A 26,204-nucleotide genomic window follows, 5' to 3' on the forward strand; every position below is an offset into this window, starting at 1 on the left:
TTTTGCACTCTGGCCCAGCGGCAGAGACCAATCAGGGGCCCAAGTCAGCACATGGACCCTAACTGACCAATTGTGTCCCCAGGTAAGGAGGGGAATTAATAAAACGTAAAAGGGGAACTTCATTGGATGCCTGTACGAAAGCAACATGAAAAGAAATGAAACTAGGGCCTCCAGAGAACCTTAAAACAGCATTTTTGGGTAAATTACTTAATGGAGTATAACAAGCATACAAGAAAGGTAAAAATGATACAAGTATCGTTCCAGGAATTTTCACAAGGTGTAAATTATTTTTAATAAGAGTGGAAAAACTATTTTCTTTGTGTTCTGCAAATTCCTGAAGCAAGGGTCACAGCTAACTGAGACAGATGACATCATCTGTCAGCAGAGGGGTGAGGAAACTTGGTGCGGAGCTGTCACTCACAGCTTCCTTTCCCCGCCTACTTCTCTCTGGAACCAGTTGTCAGTTTACCACGCCCTTAGATGAATCCGGAAGTAGACTGCCAAAACAACCAAGCTGCAGGACCGGTACCTGACTTTAGGGGTGGGACTCTGAGCGAGAGCATATTAAGCGCATGCGCAGATGCTACTTCCAGCCGGGGTCAGATGGGAGGGGCGGTGGGGGGGGGGGGGAAGAGTCTCACGGTACGTTCTGCGCCTGCGCTCCGGCCCCAGCTCAAGGTGGGGCCACGGGTGCCCTCACTGTAGGTTACGTGTATAAAGGTTGGGGGGGGGGGCCAAAGGGGTCAAACGTCACCCTGAGGCAGGTGGAGGCGGGATGGCAACGGCCTCCGGGTCCTCAGATTTTGCCAGCCCCGGAGTGCCCCCGCCCGGTGGGAGACTTCAGACTGAGGAGGAAGAACGAGAGGTGGTCCGAGTACGAGTGAAGGTGAGACTAGCAACCCTTCCGCCCACCCGCCCTGGTGTCCCCAAGGATTGGACCATGATGGCTATTATAGGATCGAGGGAGGGACCTGAGTCTTGGGGCATAACCAAAGGGGCGAGTCTTGAAAGCATATTAGTGGAGAGGGGGCTGAAGGCTTGGGTCTTAGGGAGGTATCTCAGGGTGTGGGACTGAAAATGGAGGGACGGACAGGAATGGGTGGATGGAGCTTATGTAGAGAGGTGGGCTGAGAGTTGGGGTTGCAGTAGTTGAGGGGTGGAGCGTTTAGGAATGAAGAGGTGTCCTAGCTGTCTGAAAGGGGAGTCCTACAGTCAATAATATATACGTGTTGAGAGTACACTTTTTTGTGAGTCCCCACCATTCAGCCCATGTTCTGGTGGGGCGGGGGAGACAACTGTGGTGCTTTGGATCCTTGGTGCTATAGCAAAATAATGGCAAAGATTCTGAACTTGGAAGTTCATATATAGAAAAATCCTCAGAGAAGTTATTGAAGGGCCACAGACACGAATTAAAAGGGGTCATCTATGTGCATTTCAGATGGAGAAAAGAGTTTTAGGTAGAAGGAACAGCCTTGGTAAAGGCTGGGAGGTGGGAATGCACTTGACACACTCCTGTAGGTTTCCATATTGCTGGAGGAGCAAAGAGTAAGAAGAGCAGAGTGGTAAGAAGCAAGAAAGGGGTCTTCTCATTTCTCCCTAGGCATGGCCTTTAGTGTGAACTCAAAGGGGAAAAAAAACTTCTAGTAGCTCCAGCAAACAGTGCCCAGAGGTCAGACTAGGAAAGTGGTCTTGGCAGTGTCAAGAGGTATCTTCAAGCTAGGTATTGGGAAGGTTGAGATCTGAGGACAGCAGTTCGAAGCCAGGCTAGGCTGAAAAGTCCACGAGACTCAGATCTCCAATTAACCAGCGGGGAAAAAAAAGGCTGGAAGTGGAGGTGTGCTCATATGGTAGAGTGCCAGCCTTGAGTGAAAAAGGTAAGTGATAGCGACCAGACCTTGAGTTCCAGCTGCAGTATAGGAACCAAAAAAAGATAAATATATAGAGAAAGAAAGACAGATACAGAGACAGATCAAGATCAAGCAGGTAGCTCACACCTTAATCCTAGATACTCAGGAGGCTGAGACTGAGGATTGAAGTTAAGAGACAGCCTGGGAAGACAAATCCCCGAGACTCTTAGCTTCAGTTTTAACTAGCAGAAAGCCAGAACTGGAGGTGTAGTTTTAAATGCTAACACACTAGCCTTGAGTGAAAGGAGAGAATGCCAAGTAAGAGCAAGAGGCCATGAATTCATGGGCTGGGAAGGTGGCTCAGTGGTAGAGTGCTTGCCTTGCATGCATGAGGCCCTGGGTTGGATTCCTCAGCACCACATAAGCAGAAAAAGCTGGAAGTGGCACTGTGGCTCAAGTGGTAGAGTGCTAGCCTTGAGCTGAAGAGCTGAGGGACAGCGCCCAGGCCCAGAGTTCAGGCCCCACAACTGACAAAAGAGAAAAAAAAGCTATGAATTCAAGTCCCACTACCAGCATGCATGTGTACGTGCACACACACACACACACACACACAGAGGACAAAGAAAAAATGGCATATCAAATCACTCAGTTTTAGAAAATTTGTCTCTTTTTTTTGGGGGGGGGTCCGGTCGTGGGGCCTGAACTCTGGGGCCTGGGCGCTGTCCCTCAGCTCTTCAGCTCAAGGCTAGCACTCTATCACTTGAACCACAGCGCCACTTCCGGTTTTTTTCTTTTTGCTTATGTGGTGCTGAGGAATCGAACCCAGGGCCTCAGGCATGCAAGGCAAGCACTCTACCACTGAGCCATCTTCCCAGCCCTGAAAATTTGTCTCTTAACTAGTGTAAAAAATATTTAAAGGGTGGGTACCTTTAATCAGGCTCATGCCAATAATCCTAAGTACTCAGGAGTCTGAGATCTGAGGATCATGGTTCCAAGCCAGCCTGGACAGGAAAGTCCATGAGACCCTTTATCTCCAATAAATTAATCAGAAAAGGCCGAAAGTAGCACTGTGGCTCAAGTGGTAGAGTGCTAGCCTTGAGCACTAAGAGGCTCACGGACAGCACTCAGATCCTTGAGTTCAAGCCCAGAGCTGGCAAAAAAAAAAAAAAACATTAAACATAAAATTTGAGGAAAAATATCAACCTACTTTTCAGCCTAAGTAGTAATGTCCCTAAGACTCTTTATCTCAAATTAATCAGCAAAAAGCTAGGAGTAGAGCTTCAAGTGGCAGAGTTCCAGCCTTGAGTGCAAAAGCTAAGGGACAGTGCCCAGGTCCTAAGATCAAGCCTCAGTACACATACACATATGTGTGCGCACATGTGTGTACACACATGTGTATACGCGCACACATATACACACATGCGTGCACGCACACTAAAAATAAGAAAAGATACAAGGTAAATAAAAGCCAGGCACCAATGGCTCACATCTGTAATCCTAGCTATTCAGGAGGCTGAAATCTGAGGATTGCTGTTCAAAGCCAGCCCAGGCAGGAAAGTCTGAGACTTATCTCCCAACTAACCACCAGAAACCAGGAAGTGGCACTGTGGCTTAAAGTGGTAGAGCACTAACCTTGAGAAAAAGTTAGCTCAGGGACAGGGCCCAGGCCCCAAGTTCAAGCCCCACAACTGACAGAAGAAAAAAAAAGCTAAATTAATTAAATATTTTCGTCTGCATTTGATAACATGAACTCAGACAATTTTTCATTATGTAAACAGTTTCTGTCTTGTGACATTTACTATTTAAATGCTATAAACATAGAAGGTTATACTTTCCGACCCTCTCTCCCCAAAAAAGAAAACAGAAAATAAAAGATTCTGTTCAATTCTTCATCAGGCCACATTCATTCTCTGCTCAGAAACCTGTGGTAATTTGGATGCTGGTGGCTCACACCTATAATCATAGCTGAGATCTAAGAATCACTGTTCAAATGAGGCACCAGTGGCTCATGCCTGTAATCCTAGATACTCAGGAGGCTGAGATCTGAGGATTGCAGTTCAAAGCCAGCTGGGGCAAGAAAGTCCATGAGACTCTTATCAGAGTAAAACCAGAAGTGGTACTGTAGCTCACGGGGTAGAGCGCTCCCCTTGAGATGAAGAGCTCAGGGACAGTGCTCAGGCCCAGAGTTCAAGCCCTATGACTGACAAAAAAAAAAAGAATCACTGTTCAGAATCATAAATATTCTATTCACTTACACTGGTTGCCAATAGCTCAAACGTATAATCACAGAGATCAGAGATCACAGCCATAAAGATCCTATTCACAGGGCTGGGAAAGTGGCTCAGTGGTAGAGTGCTTGCCTTGCATGCATGAGGCCCTGGGTTCGATTCCTCAGCACCACATAAACAGAAAAAGGCAGAAGTGGCACTGTGGCTCAAGTGCTAGAGCACTAGCCTTGAGCTCAATAGCTGAAGCACAGCACCCAGGCCCAGAGTTTAGGCCCCACAACTGACAAAAAAAAAAAAAAATCCTGTTCACATCTATAATCCTAGCTACTTAGGAGTTTGAGACTTAGGATTGAGGTTCTGAGCCAGTCTAGGCCGACAAATCCTTCACACTGTTATTTCCAGTTAAAAAGGCAGAAGTGGCACTGTGGCTCAAGTGCTAAAGCACTAGCCTTGAGCAAAAGAAGCTCAGGGACAGTGCCCAGGCCTTGAGTTCAAGCCTCAGGACTGGCAAAAAAAAAAAAGTTTTGCATGAGTTCATAACCTGGAGTTCAAACCCCAGTACTGGCACCTAACAAAAACAAAAACAAAAAAATGTAACATCTTTTTTTTGGGGGGAGGTCTCGTCGTGGGGCCTGAACTCTGGGCCTGGGCGCTGTCCTTCAGCAATTCAGCTCAAGGCTAGTGCTCTACCACTTGAGCCACAGCACTACTTCTGGCTTTTTTCTTTTTGCTTATGTGATGCTGAGGAATCGAACCCAGGGCCTCAGGCATGCAAGGCAAGCACTCTACCACTGAGCCACCTTCCCAGCCCACTGTGACTTCTTCACTCATCAAAAACCCAAGTTCTGGGCTGGGAAGGTGGCTCAGTGGTAGAGTACTTGCCTTGCATGCTCGAGGCCCTGGGTTGGATTCCTCAGCACCACATAAGAAAAAAGCCGGAAGTGGCGCTGTGGCTCAAGTGGTAGAGCGCTAGCCTTGAGCTGAGGAGCTGAGGGACAGCGCCCAGGCCCAGAGTTCAGACCCCACGACCGGACCCAAAAAAAAAAACAAAAAAAAAAAACAAAAACAAATACCAAAAACCCAAGTTCTCACAGTGGCCCAGAATACTCATCTCATTCTGGCCCCTGCTCACCTCTCTGACCTTGCCTCCTTCTGCTCTGTACCTCACTCATTCAACATAGTGATTTGGCCTTGAATGGACTACCGTATCTTCTCTCCCCAGAAATGTGAAAACTTCTTGCCACCTGAATATCGATCTTTTGCCTTAGACCCACAGATCACCTCACTGGATGTATTACAGCACATTCTTATGCGAGCTTTTGACTTGAACGGGTGAGTAGATAGTGAACAAGGCCTAGCCAGTCAATTCAACAGCAGTTGTCTGATTTTTGTCCGTATTTATTTTGTTTGATAGGGTTTTAGTTTGTTTATCTTGGTATTACATAAATATCTCAGTATTTGGGAAGTTATTATAAGAGAAATTCTAAGCAATTGTATCACTGGGCTAAAGGGCATGTGCTTTTAAACTTTGAATGGACCTTTTCAAAATGGTCCCAGACAGGTTTTACCAATGTACAGCCTTATTACCAGCTTGTTTCACCAGGTGGCAGTGACTCATGCCTGTAATTCTAGGTAACAGGAGGCTGAAAGAGAAAGATCATGGTTTGACGCCAACCTGGGTAGAAAAATCCCTGAGACTCTTATTTATATTTAGCCAACCAAAAGCTGGGCTGGCTCAAGTGGTAAAGCACCAGCAGAAAAGGCTGAGCAAAAAAGCCAAGTGAGATTCTGGGAATGTGATTTAGTGGTAGAGTGCTTGCTTTTTAAACAAACTCAAGACCCTGAGTTTAAGACCTATTACTGGCACACAAACACATACAAAAACAATAAAATACTTGTTTTACTAGGTATGATAGCTCAAACTGTAATCCCTGCACTCAGGTGGCTGAGGCAGGAGGATTGAAAGTTCAAAGCTAGTCTGGGATACATAGTGAGACCCTATCTCACAAACTATAATTACAAAACTTGTTTCTTACCCTCAGAAACAGGGGTTACTAAAAGATATAGAGGGGCTTGGAATGTGGCTTAGTTGCAAAATGCTTGCCTAGCATGCATGAAGCCCTGAGTTTGATTACTCAGTACCACATACACAGAAAAATCCAGAAGTGACACTGTGGCTCAAGTGGTAGAGTGCTAGCCTTGAACAAAAGAAGCTCAATGACAGTGCCCAAGCCCTGAATTCAAGCCCCAGGACTGGCAAAAAATAAAATAAAAATAAATTATATGGAAAAATTTACCAACCTAATAGTCAAAAGTTGGTGTCTCTCTGGGTGCACTGGTGGCCCATGGCTGAAATCCTAACTACTCACAAGAATGTGATTTGAGGATCTAGTTTGAAGTCAGCCTGGGTAGTTAAACTTGAGAGACTCCTACTTCAATCAATGAAAAAACAGAAGTTGGGGTGTGACTCAAGTAGTAGAGCATCAGCCTTGAGTAAATAAGCCAAGCAAGAGTACAAGTCTTTTGAGTTCAAGCCGCAGTACCAACATACAAAAAAGTTGGTGTCTTCTGGGAAGCCAATGTGATGGTTATTTTGTTATGGTGTTGGTTTTGGAGGACTATATATGGCCATGTGGTAACAAATGGAAAGAGCATAGAATTGATGAATTAGTGGGAGTTAAGATGTTTCCAAAGTCACACTGATTATTATGGCATAGTTTCACAAGTACATCTGAAGAATGGATAGTTAATTGGTTTTTAACTTTTGTTCATAAACATATTTTGTTGTAAAAAATAACAAATTTACAAGACTACTTTATTTTTCATGTAGTAAAAAGGCTTTCCACTTGCATCACTCAACTACATTGTTATATTCCCCAGAGAGGACCAACATTTTACCAGTTTTCTGTGTGCCCTCCAGATACAAGCAGGTTTGTATCTGTTTCTGTGTTTGTGTAACAAAATAGCTATAAATGACCTCAGGCTACCCACAATCCTTAGCCTAGTACCCAACAGGAAGTAGAAAGTTATTTCAAACACCTTCCACATTCTCCCTCTTCTGTTGGAAACTGTTCCTGAGGCTTCCAGGGAACTGGAACCCCTGAGAGCTCCTTCATATTCTCTGTCCAGGAAGAAGAACTTTGGCATCAGCTACCTAGTTCGAGATCGCCTAGGACAGGAAGCTTACTCCTCCTTACTGTCTGATTGGGACCTGAGTACAGCTTTCTCCACTGCCTCCAAACCTCACCTGCAGTTACGTGTAGACATTCGACCCTCAGAGGACAGTGAGTACCTAGTGCCCAAGGGCACTGTTCTGGGGCCCACCCTTTCCCCATAGGAAAACTCCTCCCCTCACAGTCTAGGTCCTTATTGGGCCACACAGCAAGGTATCCTAGGCTAGAAGATCCTAGCTCAGTCCGTTTCAGTTTCTTTCAAAGTAGATCTCAGTTTCTTTATCTGTAAGTACAGGTAAAGTAAATGAGAAATCCACATAAAATGCCTGCAACAGGACATGCCACAAAGAGAATACTCAAAAAGCGTTAGCTCTAATTATAATGATATTGTATTATGCTAGCATGGAACTTAGTAATGTATGCCCTAATTGTATAAAGCAATAAACAAGTATATAGCTTCAGTGTTATAGGTTCCGTTATAATGATATCTAAACATAGCCAGGCACTGATGGCTTATCCCATACTCTTAGCTGCTCAGGAGGCTGAGATTTGAGGATCAAATAGTCAGAAATGGAAGTATGGCTCAAATGGTAAATAAAGCACCAGACTTGAGTGAAAAAGCTAATCATGAACGTAAGGATCTGAGTTCAAACCTCAGTACCTGCATATTCTCACATAGCTGTGCTTATTATAATGATGGTGTACTCATTCATTCATCCTGAATACATATTTATTTCTTATCACTCATTCATTTCCTTGCTCTCTCAGCTACTTTGTGTGTTTGTTTGTTTGTGTATGTGTGCGCACATGTGTGCCAATACTAGAAATTGAACTCAGGGCTTTACTTTTTTTTTGCCAGTCCTGGGGCTTGAATTCAGGACCTGGACACTGTCCCTGAGCTTCTTTTGCTCAAGCACTCTACTTGAGTCACAGGGACACTTTTGGCTTTCTCTATGTATGTGGTACTGAGAAATCAAACCCAGGGCTTCATGTATGCTAGGTGAGCACTCTACCACTAAGCTACATTCCTAGCCCCAGGGCTTTACTTTCTGGCTTGGTTTTCTTGTTTATGGCTGGAGCTCTACCACTTAAGCTACACCTCCAATCCAACATTTTGTATATTAACTGGAGGTAGAATCTCTTGAACTTTTCTGCCCAGACTGGATTAGAACTGAGAATCCTCCAGGTCAATCTCTGAGTAACTAGGATCATAAGTATGAGCCACTAGCACCTGTCTTCTCAACTATTTCTTTTTCTTTTTTTGGGGGGGGGGGGATCCAGTCGTGGGGTCTGAATTCTGGGCCTGGGCGCTGTCCCTCAGCTCTTCAGCTCAAGGCTAGTGCTCTACCACTTGAGCCACAGCGCCACTTCCGGCTTTTTTCTTTTTGCTTATGTGGTGCTGAGGAATCGAACCCAGGGCCTCAGGCATGCAAGGCAAGCGCTCTACCACTGAGCCACCTTCCCAGCCCCCAACTATTTCTTTTTTTATGCCAGTTATGGGGCTTAAACTCAGGGCCTTGAGCTTTTGTGCTCAAGGCTAGTGCTCTACTACTTGAGCTATAGGTCCACTTCTGGCTTTTTGGGTAGATAACTGGAGATAAAAATCTCACACACTGGGGCTGGGAAGGTGGCTCAGTGGTAGAGCTCTTGCCTTGCATGCTCAAGGCCCTGGGTTCAATTCCTCAGCACCACATAAGCAAAAAGAAAAAAGCCGGAAGTGGCACTGTGGCTCAAGTGGTAGACCGCTAGCCTTGAGCTGAAGAGCTGAGGGACAGAGCTCAGGCCCAGAGTTCAGGCCCCACGACCAGACCTTTCCTGCCTGGGCTGGCTTAAACTGCGATCCTCAGATCTCAGCCTCCTGAGTAGCTAGGATTTCAGGCATGAGCCACCAATCCCTGCCTCAACTACTTCTAATATTTTTTCCTCCATGTCTGCCCATGCTGGTCACTGTGAGTACACAAGCAAATCCACACATAGTTCCAAAAATTTGATTGTGGACCATTAGATAATACTTCTTTTGAGACAGAGTCTCACTATCTAACCCAGGCTAACCTCAAAACCATTTATTGTCCTGCCTCAGTGCAAACTGTAATAGCTGGCTTAGAGAAAACTATTCTTTCAATGTTAAATTTCCAGGATGTGTGTCTTCAGCTGTTTGTGTAGCTATAACAATATGCCAAGTATAATGGCATATGCCTGTAATCTCAGGATACAGGAGGCTGAAGCAGGACCCTTGCAATCGTAAGGCCAGTTTGGGCCTACCTAGTGAGTATAAGGCCAGCTTGGGCTGCATAGTCAGACTCTGTCACCCCCTCAAAAAAAAAAAAGGAAAAGAAAGATACCACAGCCTTAGTTATTTATAAGAACAGAAATTTAGGGGCTGGGAAGGTGGCTCAGTGGTAGAGCGCTTGCCTTGCATGCATGAGGCCCTGGGTTCGATTCCTCAGCACCACGTAAGCAAAAAGAAAAAAGCCAGAAGGTGTGCTGTGGCTCAAGTGGTAGAGCGCTAGCCTTGAGCTGAAGAGCTAAGGGACAGCGCCCAGGCCCAGAGTTCAGGCCCAGTGACCAGACCCAAAAAAAAAAAAAGAACAGAAATTTAAGGCCAGGGACTGGGAAGGTGGCTCAGTGGTAGAGTGCTTGCCTTTCATGCCTGAGGCCCTGGGTTCGATTCCTCAGCACCACATAAGCAAAAAGAAAAAAGCCGGAAGTGGCGCTGTGGCTCAAGTGGTAGAGCACTAGTCTTGAACTGAAGAGCTGAGGGACAGCGCCCAGGCCCAGAGTTCAGGCCCCATGACCAAAAAGAAAAAAAAAAAAGAAGAAGAAAGAAAGAAATTTAAAGCCAGATGCTTAGCACCAGTGACTCATATCTATAATCCTAGCTATTTTTTGGGGGGGAGGGTCCAGTCGTGGGCCTGAACTCTGTGCCTGGGCGCTGTCCCTCAGCTCTTCAGCTCAAGGCTAGCACTCTACCACTTGAGCCACAGCGCCACTTCCGGCTTTTTTTTCTTTTTGCTTATGTGGTGCTGAGGAATCAAACTCAGGGCTTCAGGCATGCAAGGCAAGTGCTCTACCACTGAGCCACCTTCCCAGCCCTAATCCTAGCTATTCAAGAGATCAGTCAAGGATCATCTGAAGGTGATCCTTCCAAGCCAGCTAAGACAGGAAAGTCTCTGAGACTCTTCTCTTGAATTAACCACCAAAAAGCTGGAAGTGAAACTGTGGCTCAAATGGTAGAGCACTAACCTCGAGCACAAAAGCTCAAGGACAGTTCCTAGGCCATGAGTTCAAGCCCCAGGTCTGGGAAAAAAAAAACAATAAAAACTGGCTGCTAGTAGTTCACATCTATAATCCTAGCTACTCAGGTGGCTAAGATCTGAGAATCTCTGTTCAGAGCCAGGCTAGGTAGACAAATCTCCAAGACTCTTTATCTCTGAATAACCAGAAAAAGTTGGAAGGAGATGTATGACTCAAGTATTAAAGTGCAAGCTGGGAGAGAAAAAGCGGTGAGGAGACTCTGAGTTCAAGCCCCAATACCAAATAAGCAAAAACCACAGAAATCAATCTCTCACACATCTGGAAGCCAGGAAGTCCAAGATCAAGGTGCTACCACGTTGCATCTCTAGTGGAAAACATAGGTGTAAAGAAATAAAGTGTCAGGATATATGCAAATAGTTTAGCAGACATCAAATATTAACATGTAGAGGGTGATGAAGCAAAAGTAGCAGAACCGGTTATCAGGATCTAGATGAGGGATATATGATGGCCAATCTATTCTTTTTTTTTTTTTTTTTTTCACTGTGGCAAAGATGGAACCCAGGGCCTTGTACCTGAAAGGCAAACAATCTACCATTGAGTTCAACATTACCCCCTTTTCCTTTTATTTATTTTAAGGCAAAAAAAATTTTTTTTTGTCAGTCATGGGGCTTAAACACTGGGCCTGGGCACTGTCTCTGAGCTCTTCAGCTCAAGGCAAGCACTCTACCATTTGAGCCACAGTGCCACTTCTGGTTTTCTGAGTGGTTTATTGGAGATAAGAGTTTTATGGACTTTCCTGCCTGGGCTGGATTTGAACTATGATCCTCATATCTCAGCCTCCTGAGTAGCTAGGATTACAGGCATGAGCCACCAGTGCTCAGCTGCAAGTTTTATTTTTTAATAAAAAAAATTTTTTTGTGCCAGTAATGAACTCAGGGTCTGAGAGCTATCCCTGGACTTCGGGGGAGAGGGGAGATCTTAGGGGTTGAAATCAGGGCATGGGTGCTGTCCCTGAGCTTTTTCACTCAAGGCTAGCATTCTACCACTTTGAGCTATACCTTTACTTCCAGTTTTCTGGTGGTTAATTGGAGATGAGTCTCACAGACTTTTCTGCCTGGGCTGCCTTCGAACTGCATCCTCAGATCTTAGCCTCCTGAATAGCTAGGATTACAGGTGTGAGCCAACCGCACCCACCTTTTTCCCTGAGCTTTTTAGCTCAAGACTAGAGCTCTACCACATGAGGCACAGCAACACTTCTACTTTAACTGGACCAAACACTAATCAACAAAAAATTAGTCTTAAGGAGGGCCATTTGGGATAACTCAGACATTTTTATATATACATACATATATATATATAAATAATTGTAAAGATACTGTACAGAGGGTTTACAGTTACATGAGTAAGGTGGTGAGTACATTTCCTATGGAGCATTGTTACCTCCTCCTTTGTTTTTCCCTACCATCTGTTCCCTCCCTACCTCCCCAACTCTTTCCTCCCTCCCCCCAAGTTGTAAAGTTCATAACTCAGACATCTTATTGACATATAATAACAAATAGCTAACATGGGTTGAACATTTGGCCCATTCTATGGACTTTTTTTTTTTGGTCAGTCATGGGGCCTGAACTCTGGGCCTGGGTGCTGTCCCTCAGCTCTTCAACTCAAGGCTAACGCTCTGCCACTTGAGCCACTACAGCACTTCCGGTTTTCTGAGTGGTTTATTGGAGGTAAGAGTTTCACGGACTTTCCTGCTCAAGCTGGCTTTGAACCATGATCCTCAGATCTCAGCCTCCTGAGTAGGGATTACAGGCGTGAGCCACTGTGCCCAGCTATGGACATATTTTTTTAGTGAATTATCAAAATAATTTACAGGGCTGCTATGTAATAGATGAGGAAAGTGAAGTGAGGTGATAGGATGTGTCCAAGTCTGGATTTTAGTTCAGACAGTAGAACAGGCTCCAGAGTCCTTATTTGTAACTACTTGTGTCATTTAACGATGTGCATGTGCATGTGTGTGCGCGTGTGCATGCATGCGTGTGTGTATGTGCACGTGTGCATGTATGCACACACGCCAGTTCTGGGACTTGAACTCTTGCTTAACATTTTTCACTGTGACTGGCACTTTACCCCTAAGTCACAGCTCAGCTTCCGGCTTTTTGTTATTTAATTGAAAATATGAGCCTCACAGACTTTTTCTGCCCAGGCTATCTTTTTACCTCAATCCTTAGATCTTGGTCTCCTGAGTAGATAGGATTACAGGTCTGAGCCACTTAGCACAACTGGCAGTTTTGTTTTTTTTTTTTTTTTTGGTCAGTCGTTGGGCTTGAACTCTGGGCCTGAGCGCTGTCCCTCAGCTCAAGGTTAGTGCTCTACCACTTGAACTACAGTGCCACTTCTGATTTTCTGGTGGTTTACTGCAGATAAGAGTTTCACAGACTTTCCTGCCTGGGCTGGCTTTGAACCGTGATCCTCAGATCTCAGCCTCCTGAGTAGCTAGGATTATAGGCGTGAGCCACCAGCGCCTAGCACAACTGGCAGTTTTGAGGAAGAGAGGCAAGGAGAGAGGTAGGAAAGGAGTGGAGACGGAGAGAGAACAAACAAGAGTCAGGAAGACAGGGTGACATTGTCCAAAAATAAATATACTCATTACCTCACTTATGTAACAGTAACCTCTCTGTACATCACCTTTATAATAACAATAAAAAAAATTTTAAAGGAAGACAGGGATAGAAGTAGGTAGCCAGAGACAAGAAGATATGAGAACCTGACTAAATGACTTAGTCACTTAAGTAATCCCAAGACTTCATTTCCCTCACTTGTAAAATGGACATGGTGGCTATATTTCAGGAAAGAAGTCAACTTTGCCCAGATAATAAACAGGATGAAAGCCCCACCTGCATATGAACTGAGAATTCTAGTAAACAAAACAGCACTCAGGCCCAGAGTTCAAGCCCCATGTCCTAAAAAGAAAAGAGCTGTGAACATAACTTAGTAGTAGAACAGTTGTCTTACTTGTTTGGTGCTCTGTTTTCCTTACCTAGCACCCTAAAGAAAATTCAGACAAAGGAGGAGGCTACAATGCTTGATAATAGATGTACTCTTGCCCATGTAATTGTAACCCCTCTGTACAGTATTTTTACAATAAAAAATAAAAATAAAGAAAATTGAGGTAGTTAAATATATCAGTATCATTTGTTAAATAACCAGTTTTTGTGGCATTGTAAAGTAAATGTTACTTATTACATATGATATTTCTGTGTACATATATACACTCGGATTTATTTGTTGGCTTATTATGTGAACTGCCTTTATTTATCTGTTGCTATGCCAATACCATATTATTTTTGGTGTATCTTTTTTTTTTTTTTTTTGGTCGGTCGTGGGGCTTGAACTCAGCTTGGGTGCTGTCCCTGCGCTCTTCAGCTCAAGGCGAGCACTCTACCACTTGAGCCACAGCACCACTTCCTGTTTTCTAGTGGTTTATTGGAGATAAAAGTCTCATGGACTTTCCTGCCCAGGCTGGCTTTGAACCGTGATCCTCAGATCTCAGCCTCTTTTTTGGGGGGGGGGTTCTGGTCGTGGGGCCTGAACTCTGGGCCTGGGCGTTGTCCCTCAGCTCTTCAGCTCAAGGGTAGCGCTCTACCACTGAGCCACCTTCCCCCACCCCTCAGCCTCTTGAGTAGCTAGAATTACAGGTGTGAGCCACCAGTGCCCGGCCACCATATTATTTTTGTGGTCAGGTTTTTGGGATTTATGTGTGTGCCACTACTGGGGTTTGAACTCAGGGCCTGACCCTTAGCTTTTTTGTCCAAGGCTAGTATTGTACCAATTGAGCCATAGCTCCACTTTGGGCTTTTTGGTGGTTAATTGGCTATAAAAGTCCCATGGGCTTCCCTCCGTGGACTGGCTTTGAACATTAATCCTCATATCTCAGCCTGCTAGCTAGGATTAAAGGTGTGAGCCACTAGCACCCAGCTGTGGTTATTTTTAATGAGGCAAACCTCTCTTTTCTCCCATTGTTCTTTTTTTTTTTAGCTATTCTTTTTTGTCAGTTGTGGGGTTTGAACTCAGGACCTGAACATTCAAGGTTAGCACTCTGCCACTTGAGCCACAGCACCACTTACAGTTTTTGAGTGGATAATTGGAGATAAGAGTCTCACAGGGACTTTTCTGACTGGGCTGCCTTCAAACCACAATCCTCAGATCTCAGTCTCTCAGCCTTCTGAGTAGTTAGGATTACAGGTGTGAGCCACTAGTGCCCAGCTTCTTAGCTATTTTTTTTTGTCAGTCCTGGGGCTTGAACTCAGGGCCTGGGGGCTGTCCCTGAGCTTCTTTTGCTCAAGGCTAGTACACTACACTTGAACCACAGCACCACTTCCAGCTTTTTCTGTTTATGTAGTACTGAGGAATCAAACTCAGGGCTTCATGCATGCTAGGCAAGCACTCTACCAGTAAGCCACATTCCCAGCCCCTCTTAGCTATTCTTAACCACAATTTCTTCATGTAAACCTTTAAATAGTTTCATCAAGTTCTGGGAAAAATCCCCATTAGATTTCTGGCTAGCTTTATACTAGATTTATATATTATATAGTTTAACATGCTTGACGACTTCATGAAAAGGAAAGGCAGTGCATGCCATACACATTATGTAATACAAGCAGAGTGTGGGCCAGCAGCACATAATGAAGCATTTGGCTGTTTCTTCAGGAAATGTGTGTGTATTCATACCAAGCAGGTTATGTAAAAACTATATATAAACTCTTATCAATCCAGGTCAGATTTTGCCACTAGATGAGGAAATTCTCAGCCTGTTTTGTGAAGGTGTTTTATTGGCATATAATGTCTCCCTCTATTAAATGCTTTTGGGCTTCTGTGGTGCTTTTTCTGACATTCATATTGTTGTGTTTGTTCACCTGGTATACTTTTAGGTTTCATAAATTTTCAGCCTTTCTTGGCTACCCAGTTTTATGAAGAACCTCAGAGCTGGATTTATGCTTTAAAAAAAAAGTTGGCAGTGAAATCTTTTATTATTTGGATTGTATTTTTTTGAGACAGAGTCTTCCTATGAGCCCCAACTGACCTAGAACTTACGATTCTTATGCCTCTACTTCCTTAGTGCCAAGATTACAGGTGTACATTACAATATCTGGCTTGAGAGTAGAATCATTATTTTGTTTTGTTTTCTTGTGGTGCTGAGGCTTGAACTCAAGATCCCATACTTTCCCATGGCTTTTTCTGTTCAGGGATAGTGCTCTACTTCTCTTTTTTTGTTGTTGATCTTGGGGCTTGAACTCTGGGCTTGGGCGCTGTCCTTGCGCTCTTCAGCTCAAGGCGAGCACTCTACCGCTTGAGCTACAGTGCCACTTCCGGTTTTCTAGTGGTTAATTGGAGATGAGTCTCACGGACTTTCCTGCCCGAGCTGGCTTTGAACCCTGATCCTCAGATCTCAGCCTCCTGAGTAGCTTGGATTACAGGCATGAGCCACCGGTACCCAGCAGTGCTCTACTTCTTAAGCCATGTCTCTACTTCCAACTTCTGTTGTTTAATTGGAGATAAGATCCTCAGAGAGGGGCTGGGAAGGTGGTTCAGTGGTAGAGCGCTTGCCTTGCATGCCTGAGGCCCTGGTTCAATTCCTTAGCACCACATAAGCAAAAAGGAAAAAGCCGAAAGTGGCGCTGTGGCTCAAGTGGTAGAGCGCTAGCCTTGAGCTGAAGAGCTGAGGGACAGCGCCCAGGCCCAGAGTTCAGGCCCCACGACCGGACCCGACCCCCCCCCCCAAAAAAAAAAAAAAGATCCTCAGAGACTCTTCCTGGGTTGGCTTCGAATCTCCATCCTCAGATCTCAACATTCTAAGTAAATAGATTACAGGTGTGAGCTACCAGTACCCAGCTGGCAGAGGACTCTGGGCTTTTCCTCCAGTCTTTCTCCCTGGCCCTTGAAATGGAATTTTGGAACATTTCTATTTTTTGTGTGTATGATTTTTTTTTGTCAGTTGTGGGGCTTGAACTCTGGGCCTGGGCACTGTCCCTCAATGCTTCAGCTCAAGGCAAGCGTTCTACCACTTGAGCCACAACACCACTTCCAGTTTTCTGGTAGTTAATTGGAGATAAGAGTCTCACAGCCTTTCTTGCCTGGGCTGGATTTGAACCATGATCTTCAGATCTCAGCCGCCTGAGTAGCTAGGATTACAGGCGTAAGCCACCGGTACCTGGCTTCTGTATGATTTTTTTTTTTTTTTTTTTGTCATTCATGGGGCTTGAACTCTGGGCTGGGCGCTGTCCCTCAGCTCTTCAGCTCAAGACTTGCACTCTACCACTTGAGCCACAGCTCCACTTTTGACTTGCTTGGTGCTTAATTGAAGATAATAGTCTCACAGACTTTCCTGCCTGGCCTCACTTCTAATCACAGTCCTCAGATCTCAGCCTCCTGAGCAGCTAGGATTACAAGCATGAGCCAATGGCACCCAGCTCTCAATATTTTTTAATGTTGTGACTTTAGTAGTGCCTATCTGAAAGGATTGATATGAATATTAAATGAGTTTGTATTTGAAAAAGGCTCAGAACAGTATCTTGCACTTAGTATTATGGAAGTGTTAACTAGCATTATCCTTCCTTTTTTGAAAAAAAAATTGTGCTGAGGAGCAAATAAAGCACCTCATACATGCTAGACAAGTACCCTACCACTGACGTACATGCCTATTGTCCTTTTTAAAATTCATTTTAGCCCGGTACTGGTGGCTTATACCTGTTATCATAGTTACTCCAGAGTCTGAGATCTGAGGGTCCAGGTTCAAAAGCTTTCTTGTCCAGGAAAGTCTGTGAGATTCTTATCTCTAATTAACCATCAAAAAGCCTGAAGTAGAGCTGTGGCTCAAGTGACAGAATACTAGACTTGAGCAAAAAAGTCCCGAGACAGGGCTGGGAATGTGGCTTAGTAGTAGATGCTTGCCTAGCATGCATGAAATCCTGGGTTTGATTCCTCAGTACCACATAAACAGAAAAGGCTGGAAGTGGCACTGTGTCTCAAGTGGTAGAGTACTAGCCTTGAGCACAGAGATGCTCAGGACAGTGCCTAGGCCCTGAGTTCAAGCCCCAGGACTGGCAAAAAAAAAGTTCAGAGACAGTGTGTAGGTCCTTAGTTCAAACTCCAGGACCAGCACAAATTTAAACACACACACACACACACACACACACACACACACACACACACACACACACACACAAAGAGTACAGGAGGGATTCTAGGATTACAACCATTTTGTGAAATGTGTACATGAAAGATTGCTGATGGTTTGCTTTATTTGGTGTTTACACTATTTGCTCTATAGGTAACTAGGCTTTGGAAGAGGACCTGGCCCTGAGGTTTGTAGTCTCATCATTCTTATTGGTGCCCCTTTACTCTGTTCACACAGGCCCATTACTGGAAGACTGGGATATAATCAGCCCCAAAGATGTGATTGGTTCTGACGTGCTACTATCTGAGAAACGGTCATCGCTGACAGCTGCTCTGCCTTTTACACAGTCTATCCTCTCTCAGGTGGTTTTCAGGGACTCTGGGGACCCAGTTGGGGTTGGAGAGCAGGGCCTACCTTGAACCTCTGATCTGGAACCTGCTCATTGGCCTCTGCTCCTTGCCTTCTCTGATGACTAGTGGCCTTCCTCCCTCCTTTCCCTTCCAGGTGGGCCGTACCTTATCTAGGGTTCAACAGGTGCTAAGCTGGTCATATGGAGAAGATGTGAAACCCTTTAAACCACCACTGAATGATGCTGAGTTTCACACATATCTGAACCATGAAGGCCAGCTCTCTCGTCCAGAAGAGTTGCGCTTGCGGATCTATCATGGCGGTGTGGAGCCCTCACTGCGAAAGGTGAGCCTTGTTGGTCCCTCCTTGCATTGATCCCTTCTGTGCTAATAGGTATCTCTATGGATAGAGTGGAAATATCCAGGGCAGGATGCTTACCTTTTTTGTTTTGGTCCACTGCGGGGCTTGAGCTCAGGGCCTGGGGACTTTCCCTAACTTTGTGTTCAAGGCTAGTGCTCTACCACTTTGAACCACAACTCAACTTCCAGCTTTATGGTGATTAATTGGAGATAAGTATCTCACAAACTTTCCTGCATGGGCTGATTTTGAACCACCATCCTCAGAGCTCAGGCTCCTAAGTAGACAGCAATACAGACATGAGCTACCAGCACCCGGTATGCTTGTCTTTTAAGAGGAGCTAAGACTCACTGGTGGGAAGGCAGGCTTATGACAAGAAGGACAGAGGCCTTGAGGAGCTGGGTGGGTGGTAACTTGGCCTGTAAAATCTCCCTGTTGTGCTGGGTATTGGTGGTTCATGCCTATAATCCTACTTACTCAGGAGGATGAGAGCTGAGGATTGTGGATTGAAGCCAGCCTGAGCAAGAAAGTCCATGCTTATCTCCAATTAAGCACCAAAAAGGCTGGAAATAGAGCTATAGCTCAAGTAGCAGAGCCCTAGTCTTGAGTGAAAAGCCTCAGGGACAATGCCCAGGCACTGAGTTCAAGCCTCAAAACCAGTACACGTGCGTGCACATGCACGCACATACACACTCTCCGTATCCTCATCCCTTCCATTTCTATTCCTGACCAGGTGGTGTGGCGCTACCTACTTAACGTATACCCAGATGGGCTGACAGGCCGTGAGCGGATGGACTACATGAAACGCAAGAGCCGTGAGTATGAGCAGCTCAAGAGTGAGTGGGCCCAGCGAGCAAGCCCTGAGGACCTGGAATTCATCCGCAGCACAGTCCTCAAGGATGTGCTACGCACAGATCGCGCCCACCCCTACTATGCAGGGCCTGAGGATGGCCCACATCTGCGGGCCCTTCATGACCTGCTTACCACCTATGCGGTTACCCACCCACAGGTGTCCTACTGCCAGGGTATGAGTGACCTGGCATCCCCTATCCTTGCTGTCATGGACCACGAAGGTCATGCCTTTGTATGTTTTTGTGGCATCATGAAGCGCCTGGCCGCCAACTTCCATCCTGATGGCCGTGCCATGGCCACCAAATTTGCCCACCTTAAGCTACTCTTACGACATGCTGACCCTGACTTCTACCAGTATCTGCGCGAAGCAGGAGCTGATGATCTCTTCTTTTGTTACCGTTGGCTATTGCTGGAGCTCAAGAGAGAGTTTGCCTTCGATGATGCCCTCCGCATGCTTGAGGTCACCTGGAGCTCATTGCCCCCTGATCCTCCTGAACATGAAGTAGAGCTCGTTGGACCCCCTAGCCACGTGACAGATACTGGCTTTGGTGGCCACAGAGGGAGGCCAGTTCGACAGAGGCACATGCTAAGGCCTGCTGGTGGAGAAGGCAGTGCCTTCGAAGATGCTGTTCGCCACTTGGCCAAATCCAGCCAAGAGCCTGGTGGTGGGGGGCGTCTCCTGAGACAAGCTAGCCTGGATGGCCTCCAGCAACTCAGGGATACCATGGATCCCATGACGGACCCTTTGGTCCACCTACCCCACCCCTCTGCCCTCATCAATTCTAAGTCCCTCTCTGAACCCTTGCTAAATTCCCCAGACCCATTGCTCTCCTCCTCTTCCCGCCCTGACTCTCCATCTTCCTCATCTCCACCATCTACCCAGGAAGCCTCTCCCTCTGGTGACATAACCATAGGATCCCCCTTGATGCACGAGGTAGGCACTCCAAGACACTCTGGGAAATCCTTGCCATTGTCATCTCCAGTGGGCCTTCCCCCACCCCAAGAGTTTGGTCGGGGGAATCCATTCATGCTCTTCCTCTGCCTGGCCATCTTGCTGGAGCACCGAGATCACATCATGCGCAATGGGCTAGATTACAACGAGCTGGCCATGCACTTTGACCGCCTTGTGCGAAAACATCACCTAGGGCGCGTCTTGCGCAGGGCTAAATCTCTGTTTGCTGATTACCTGCAGTCTGAGGTTTGGGACTCAGAGGAGGGGGCAGAGGCCACAGCTTCATTTTGATCAATCTCCATCCCACCAGTTCATCAATCCCACCTATCTCCCTACTTCCCCATGTGGGCCTAAAGTGAGATATCACCTCCCTGCGTGCCATCCCAAGACCTGTTGGAGCCTAGTGGCCTCTCTTCTCAGGTTTTAAGGGAAGGGGGGGCTACTTTGCCATTGCCCCAATAGAGGCCATGGCCTCTTTTGTCTGTTTTTATCACTGCGTTTTTAAACAACTCCACTTTGCCCACATGAAGGTCAATGTGTTGTGTCTATTTCTCTGCCCTGTTCTTGGGTTCTGCTGTAGATGGGGTCGCCACAGGATCCTTAGCTATAGGGCTGAAATACTTCAGTTGGTGGAGGGTGGCTCTTGTTTCCCCACATGGCAGGGAGAGTGGATTGGTTGAAGAAGGTGAGCCCAGGCTTCAATCTGCTCTAGGAAAACTTACATTGGCTGTTTGGTACATCTGTCTTCCTTTGGGGGTTGGTGTGAAAGAGTTCCTAATTGTTAGTTTGTTATTTTCTTAAGAGGGGGGAGGATTAAAAGCTTAGTGAGACTGTGAGACCCTGAGTTCAAGCTTCTGTACCAAAAAAACAAAAACAACAAGATTTATTATAAAGACTTGGAAGCCATGGCTACTTGGAGAAAAATGGCAGACCAGCCACCCATGACATTATACATCTCACCATTTCTAGAATCTAGTCCTTTGTCTGGAAGTGTCATGCATTAATACTGGTGGCCTTGAACCAGGTCTATAAGTCTACTAATCTGGCTACTTGTTTGGAGGCAGCTCGAAGGCCTGGCCTTAAACAGTTTCAGTGATGGGACCTGACCAAACAAGCACTGATAAAACCCAAACCCTAAAAGAAGAGATCTAAGGGGCTGGGAAGGTGGCTCAGTGTAGAGCGCTTGCCTTGCATGCATGAGGCCCTGGGTTCGATTCCTCAGCACCACATAAGCAAAAAGAAAAAAGCCGGAAGTGGCACTGTGGCTCAAGTAGTAGAGCGCTAGCCTTGAGCTGAAGAGCTGAGGGACAGCACCCAGGCCCAGAGTTCAGGCCCCACAACTGGCTAAATAAATAAATAAATAAATAAATAAATAGGTACTAGCTGGGCACTGGTGGCTCACGCCTGTAATTCTGACTACTCAGGAGGCTGGATCTGAAGATCTTGCTTCAATGGCAACCCAGGCAGGAAAAATCTGTGGAAATCTTATTTAACCACCAAGAAGTCCAGAAGCGGAGGCTGGAAGGTGGCTCAGTGGTAGAATGCTTGCCTTGCAGGCATGAGGCCCTGGGTTTGATTCCTCAATATCACATAAGTAGAAAAAGCCGGAAGTGGTGCTGTGGCTCAAGTGGTAGAGCTGAAGAGCTGAGGGACAGCTGAGGCCCAGAGGTCAGGCCCACAACTGACAAAAAAAAATGTCCAAAAGTGGAGCTGCAGCTCAGATGGTAAAGTGCGAGGCTTAAGCAAAATATCTGAAGGACAGTGCCTAGGCCCTGAGTTCAAGCCCTAGTATTGGCACAAAAAAATCTAAAAGAACAATACTTTTTTTTAAAGCCAGATGCAAGTGGCTCACATCTGTAATCCTAGCTACTTAGGAGGCTGAGATCTGAGGGTCATAGTTCAAAGCCAGCCTGAGCAGGAAAACCCATGCAACTCTGTTTCCAATTAACCAGAAAACCAGAACTGGTGCTGTGGTTCAAATTGGTAGAGCACCAGCCTTAAGCAAAAGAGTTCAGGAACTGCCCAGGCCCCAAATTCAAGCCCCACAACTAACAAAAAAAAAAAAAGAACACAGGTCTCGGGCATGATGGTGTGTACCTTTAACCCCAGTTAGTTGGGAGGCTGAGGCAGGAAAATCCAAAGATGGAGAACAACCTAGACTTCAAAACCCTTCCCCCCTTACCTTCTTAGCAGGTGGGGATCTCTCACAGGCTGCTGCTGTCTCTACAAAGGACAGCAGACAGTGGAGGAGTTAACTAGATCCTCACATCATATAGCTTCTGGTCAGAAGTTGTACTAGAGGTGAGGTGAGCATGAGGCAACTATATTCTTATTTGTCTTCCCTGAGATTGCCATAAAGCCCTGAACAAAAAGTTCAGGGACAGTGCCCATTCCTTGGGCATCTGGGCCTGGATGCTGTCCCTGAACTCTTCAGCTCAAGGCTAGTGTTCTACCACTTTGAGCCACAACACCACTTCCAGTGTTTTGGTGGTTAATTGGAGATTCCTGCCCAGGCTGGCTTTGAACCGCAATCCTCAGATCTCACCCTGCTGAATAAGATTACAGGCATGAGCCACCAGCGCCTGGTGAAAATAAACTTTTTTTGGGGAGGGGGTCCGGTGGTGGGGCCTGAACTCTGGGCCTTGGCACTGTCCCTCAGCTCTTCAGCTCAAGGCTAGCACTCTACCACTTGAGCCACAGCGCCACTTCCAGCTTTCTTTTTCTGCTTATGTGCTGAGGAATCGAACCCAGGGCCTCAAGCATGCAAGGCAAGCGCTCTATCACTGAGCCACCTTCCCAGCCCTGAAAATAAACTTTTAAGTGAAGAATACAAAATGAGATAATAGTAATTACAAATATTTAAAATACAGATGTCCGTATTGAAATTTTTAAAAGTTTAATCCAGAGCTTGGTGACAGTGGCAGTCTGTAATCCTCGCTACTCAGGTGGCTGAGATCTAAGGATTACAGTTCCATGCCATCCAAGGCAGGAAGCTCTATGAGACTCTTACCTCCAATTAAATATCCCCCCCCCAAAAAAGCTGAAAGTGGGGCTGTGGTTCAAGTAGCACAAAAACTCAGGAACAGTGTCCAGGCCCCAAGACCAAAACAACAACAACAACAACAAAAAGTCCAAGCCAGTAATGAACTTAGGAGGTAGAGACAAGAGTATTGCGAGTTGAGGCCAGCTTGGACAACACTGGCAGTCTTTGTCTTAACAACAAAACACTTGAGCTGAAGAACTGAGGGACAGCTCCCAGGCCCAGAGTTCAGGCCCCACGACCAACCAAGGAAAAAAAAAAAGGCTAGGATCACAAAATTGAGGCTTGAAACCAGCCTGTCAGGAGAGCCTGTGAGACTCTTGTCACCAATTAACTACTAAAAGCCAGAAGTCAAATTGTGGCTCAAGTGGTAGAGTGCTAGCCTTGAGAGGAAAAAGCTCAGGGACAGCGCCTAGGGCCTGAGTTCAAGCCCCAGGACTGGCACAAAAAGTAAACTACAGAGGAGAACATAATGTACTCAGTTTCCAGAGAAAGAGATAAAACATACCTACATAACACTGTAAATCATGTTAGGGTACAAAGAAAGCCTCAGTACATTTATTTTTGTTTTTTCTTTTTTGTCAGTTGTGGGGCTTGAATTTAAGGGTCTGGCTCTGTCCCTGAGCCTCTTTGTGCACAAGACTAGCACACTGCCACTTTAGCCACAGTGCCACTTCTGGTTTTTAAGTGGTTAATTGGAGATAAGAGTCTCATGGGGACTTTTCTTCCCCGGGCTGTCTTTGAACCACAATCCTCAGAACTCAGCCTCCTGAGTAGCTAGGATTACAGGCATGAGCAACCAGCACCTGGCCCTCAGTACACTTAAAAATATCAATAGAGGGCTGGGAAGGTGGCTCAGTGATAGAGCACTTGCCTTGCATGCGTGAGGCCCTGAGTTCGATTCCTCAGCACCACATAAGCAAAAAGAAAAAAGCCGGAAGTGGTGCTGTGGCTCAAGTGGTAGAGCACTAGCCTTGAGCTGAAGAGCTGAGGGATAGCGCCCAGGCCCAGAGTTCAGGCCCACAACCGGACCCCCAAAAAAAAAAATCAATAGAGGTATAGCGTAGTGGTAGAGTGCTTAACTAGCCTGTAGAAGGCTCTGAGATCTCCAACATGCAACTAAATAGTTATATTAAACATGTTCTCTGTCCATAATAAAGTTAGCAATTAGCAGCAGTCCTTGGTTTTGAGAAAGTAATTAGTCCTTGGATAAAAGAAATCACAAAGAAATTTAGAAATATTTAATACAATAATTCTACATACAGCATTAAAATTACTAAAAAATGTGCTGCTTAAATACATTTATCAAAAATAAGAGTTTGGTGTTGGTGGCTCATGCCTGTAATCTTAGCTACTCAGCAAGCTAAGATCTGAGGCTTGTGATTCAAAGGCAGCCTGGGCAGGAAAGCCCATGAGATTTATTTCCAGTTCTCTACCAAAAAAAAAAGCTGGAAGTGGAGTTGTGGTTCAAGTCGTAGAGAGCTAGCCTTGAGCAAAAAACTCAGGGACAGTGTCCAGGACTGGAGTTCTCAAGTCCCAGGACTGGTACCAAAACAAAAAAAGAAGAAAGAGCTAGCGACTCAGGAGGCTGATATCTGAGGATTGCAGTTTGAAGCCAGACTGGGCAGGAAAGATGGTAAGACTCATCTCCAAATAACCAGCAAAAATCCAGAAGTGGAGCTGTGATTCAAATGGTAGAACATTAGCCTTGAGCCAAAAAGCTTAAGGGTCAATGCTCAGGCTCTGAGTTCAATCTCCAACACCACCTCCCCGTCCCACCAAAAAAGAAAAGTTGAAAATTTAATTACTTAAGTGTTCAAGGAGTTAGATAAAGGAGAGAGGAACAAACCGAAAGGATTGAATCATTAATATATGGAAGGCAGCATAGTGCAATAAAGAAAAATAATAAATATTAACAAAAGCTCATTTTTAAATTGGGGATATAGGTCAGTGGTAGAACTCATTTGTGTTTATGTGTGTGTGTGTGTGTGTGTGTGTGCGCGCGCGCGCGCGTGCATGCATGCATGTGCTGCTACTGGAACTTAAACATATAGCCAGTGTGCTACCAGTTGAATATACTTCCAGCTTTTTGCAGGTTGATTGGAGATAAGACTTAGTTTGGCTGCATGCTGATGACTCACACCTGTAATCCTCGCTACCCAGGAGGCTGAGATCTGGATCATGGTTCAAAGCTAGCCAGGGAAGGAAAGTCTGTGAGACTAAAATCTCCACTAAACACCAGAAAACCAGAGGAGCTGTGGCTCAAAGTGGTAGAGTGCTGGCCTTGGGCAAAAGAGCTCAGGGACAGAGCCCAGGCTCTTGAGTTCAAGCTCCATGACCACAAAAGAACAAAAAAACTCCATTTTGTTTGCCCCAGCTGGCTGAGAACCACTATCCTCATATCTCAGCCTCCTGAGTAGCTAGGGTTATAGGTATGAACCACTGACACCCAGCTTTAGAAGTCTTGATCGCACATGAAGACTCTGTTAAATCCTTAGCAAAATACCAAACAGAAAAAAGGGAAAGTGTAGGTACAAAACTATGCCAAAGCCAGGAACTCATGGCTCACTACAATCCTAGCTACTCAGGAGGCTGATGTCTGAGGACTGAGATTTGAAGCCAACCAAGGAAGACTAATCCTGGAGACTCTTAACTGTAATTAACTAGAATGTGGAGGAACCCTACAAAAAATGGAGAGTGGCTCAAGTGCTAGAGCATTAGCCCTAAGCTTAAAAAGACTGAGTGCCTGTACCTGTGCACGCAGGTATACACACACACACACACACACACACACACACACACACGATACTACGTAGAAATTGAGTAATACAAATGTCACAATAAGTGAGTGTGGCTTACTAAAATATTCAACACATAAAAAAATGAACTATTTGAGAAATCCCTGAAACTAAACAAGAAAAATAAGGAAATCGGCTCAACAGAAATACTCTAAAAATTAATAAATCTAGCCTGTGTTG

The 26,204-nt window shown here is 45.6% G+C and overlaps 1 protein-coding gene across 2 annotated transcripts; it reads left to right on the top strand.

The window, feature by feature from the left end:
• The first annotated feature begins 668 nt into the window (after positions 1-668).
• Positions 669-20,721, top strand: Tbc1d25 (TBC1 domain family member 25). 2 transcript variants are annotated; one of them, XM_042669269.1, is made up of 6 exons: positions 669-886; positions 5,298-5,407; positions 7,205-7,359; positions 17,915-18,039; positions 18,182-18,370; positions 19,116-20,721. In XM_042669269.1, exons 1-6 carry the CDS (start codon positions 776-778, stop codon positions 20,475-20,477), a joined length of 2,052 nt encoding a protein of 683 aa, XP_042525203.1. In that variant the 5' UTR covers positions 669-775; the 3' UTR covers positions 20,478-20,721. The 2 variants fall into 2 exon arrangements, with proteins under 2 accessions (XP_042525203.1, XP_042525204.1); XM_042669270.1 differs by having other exon boundaries at positions 798-886; positions 5,344-5,407.
• Positions 20,722-26,204: the final 5,483 nt, after the last annotated feature.

This window comes from Dipodomys spectabilis, unplaced genomic scaffold (genome assembly GCF_019054845.1).
Source record: "Dipodomys spectabilis isolate Male_0828 unplaced genomic scaffold, ASM1905484v1 ptg000492l, whole genome shotgun sequence".
NCBI classification, from domain to species: domain Eukaryota; kingdom Metazoa; phylum Chordata; class Mammalia; order Rodentia; family Heteromyidae; genus Dipodomys; species Dipodomys spectabilis.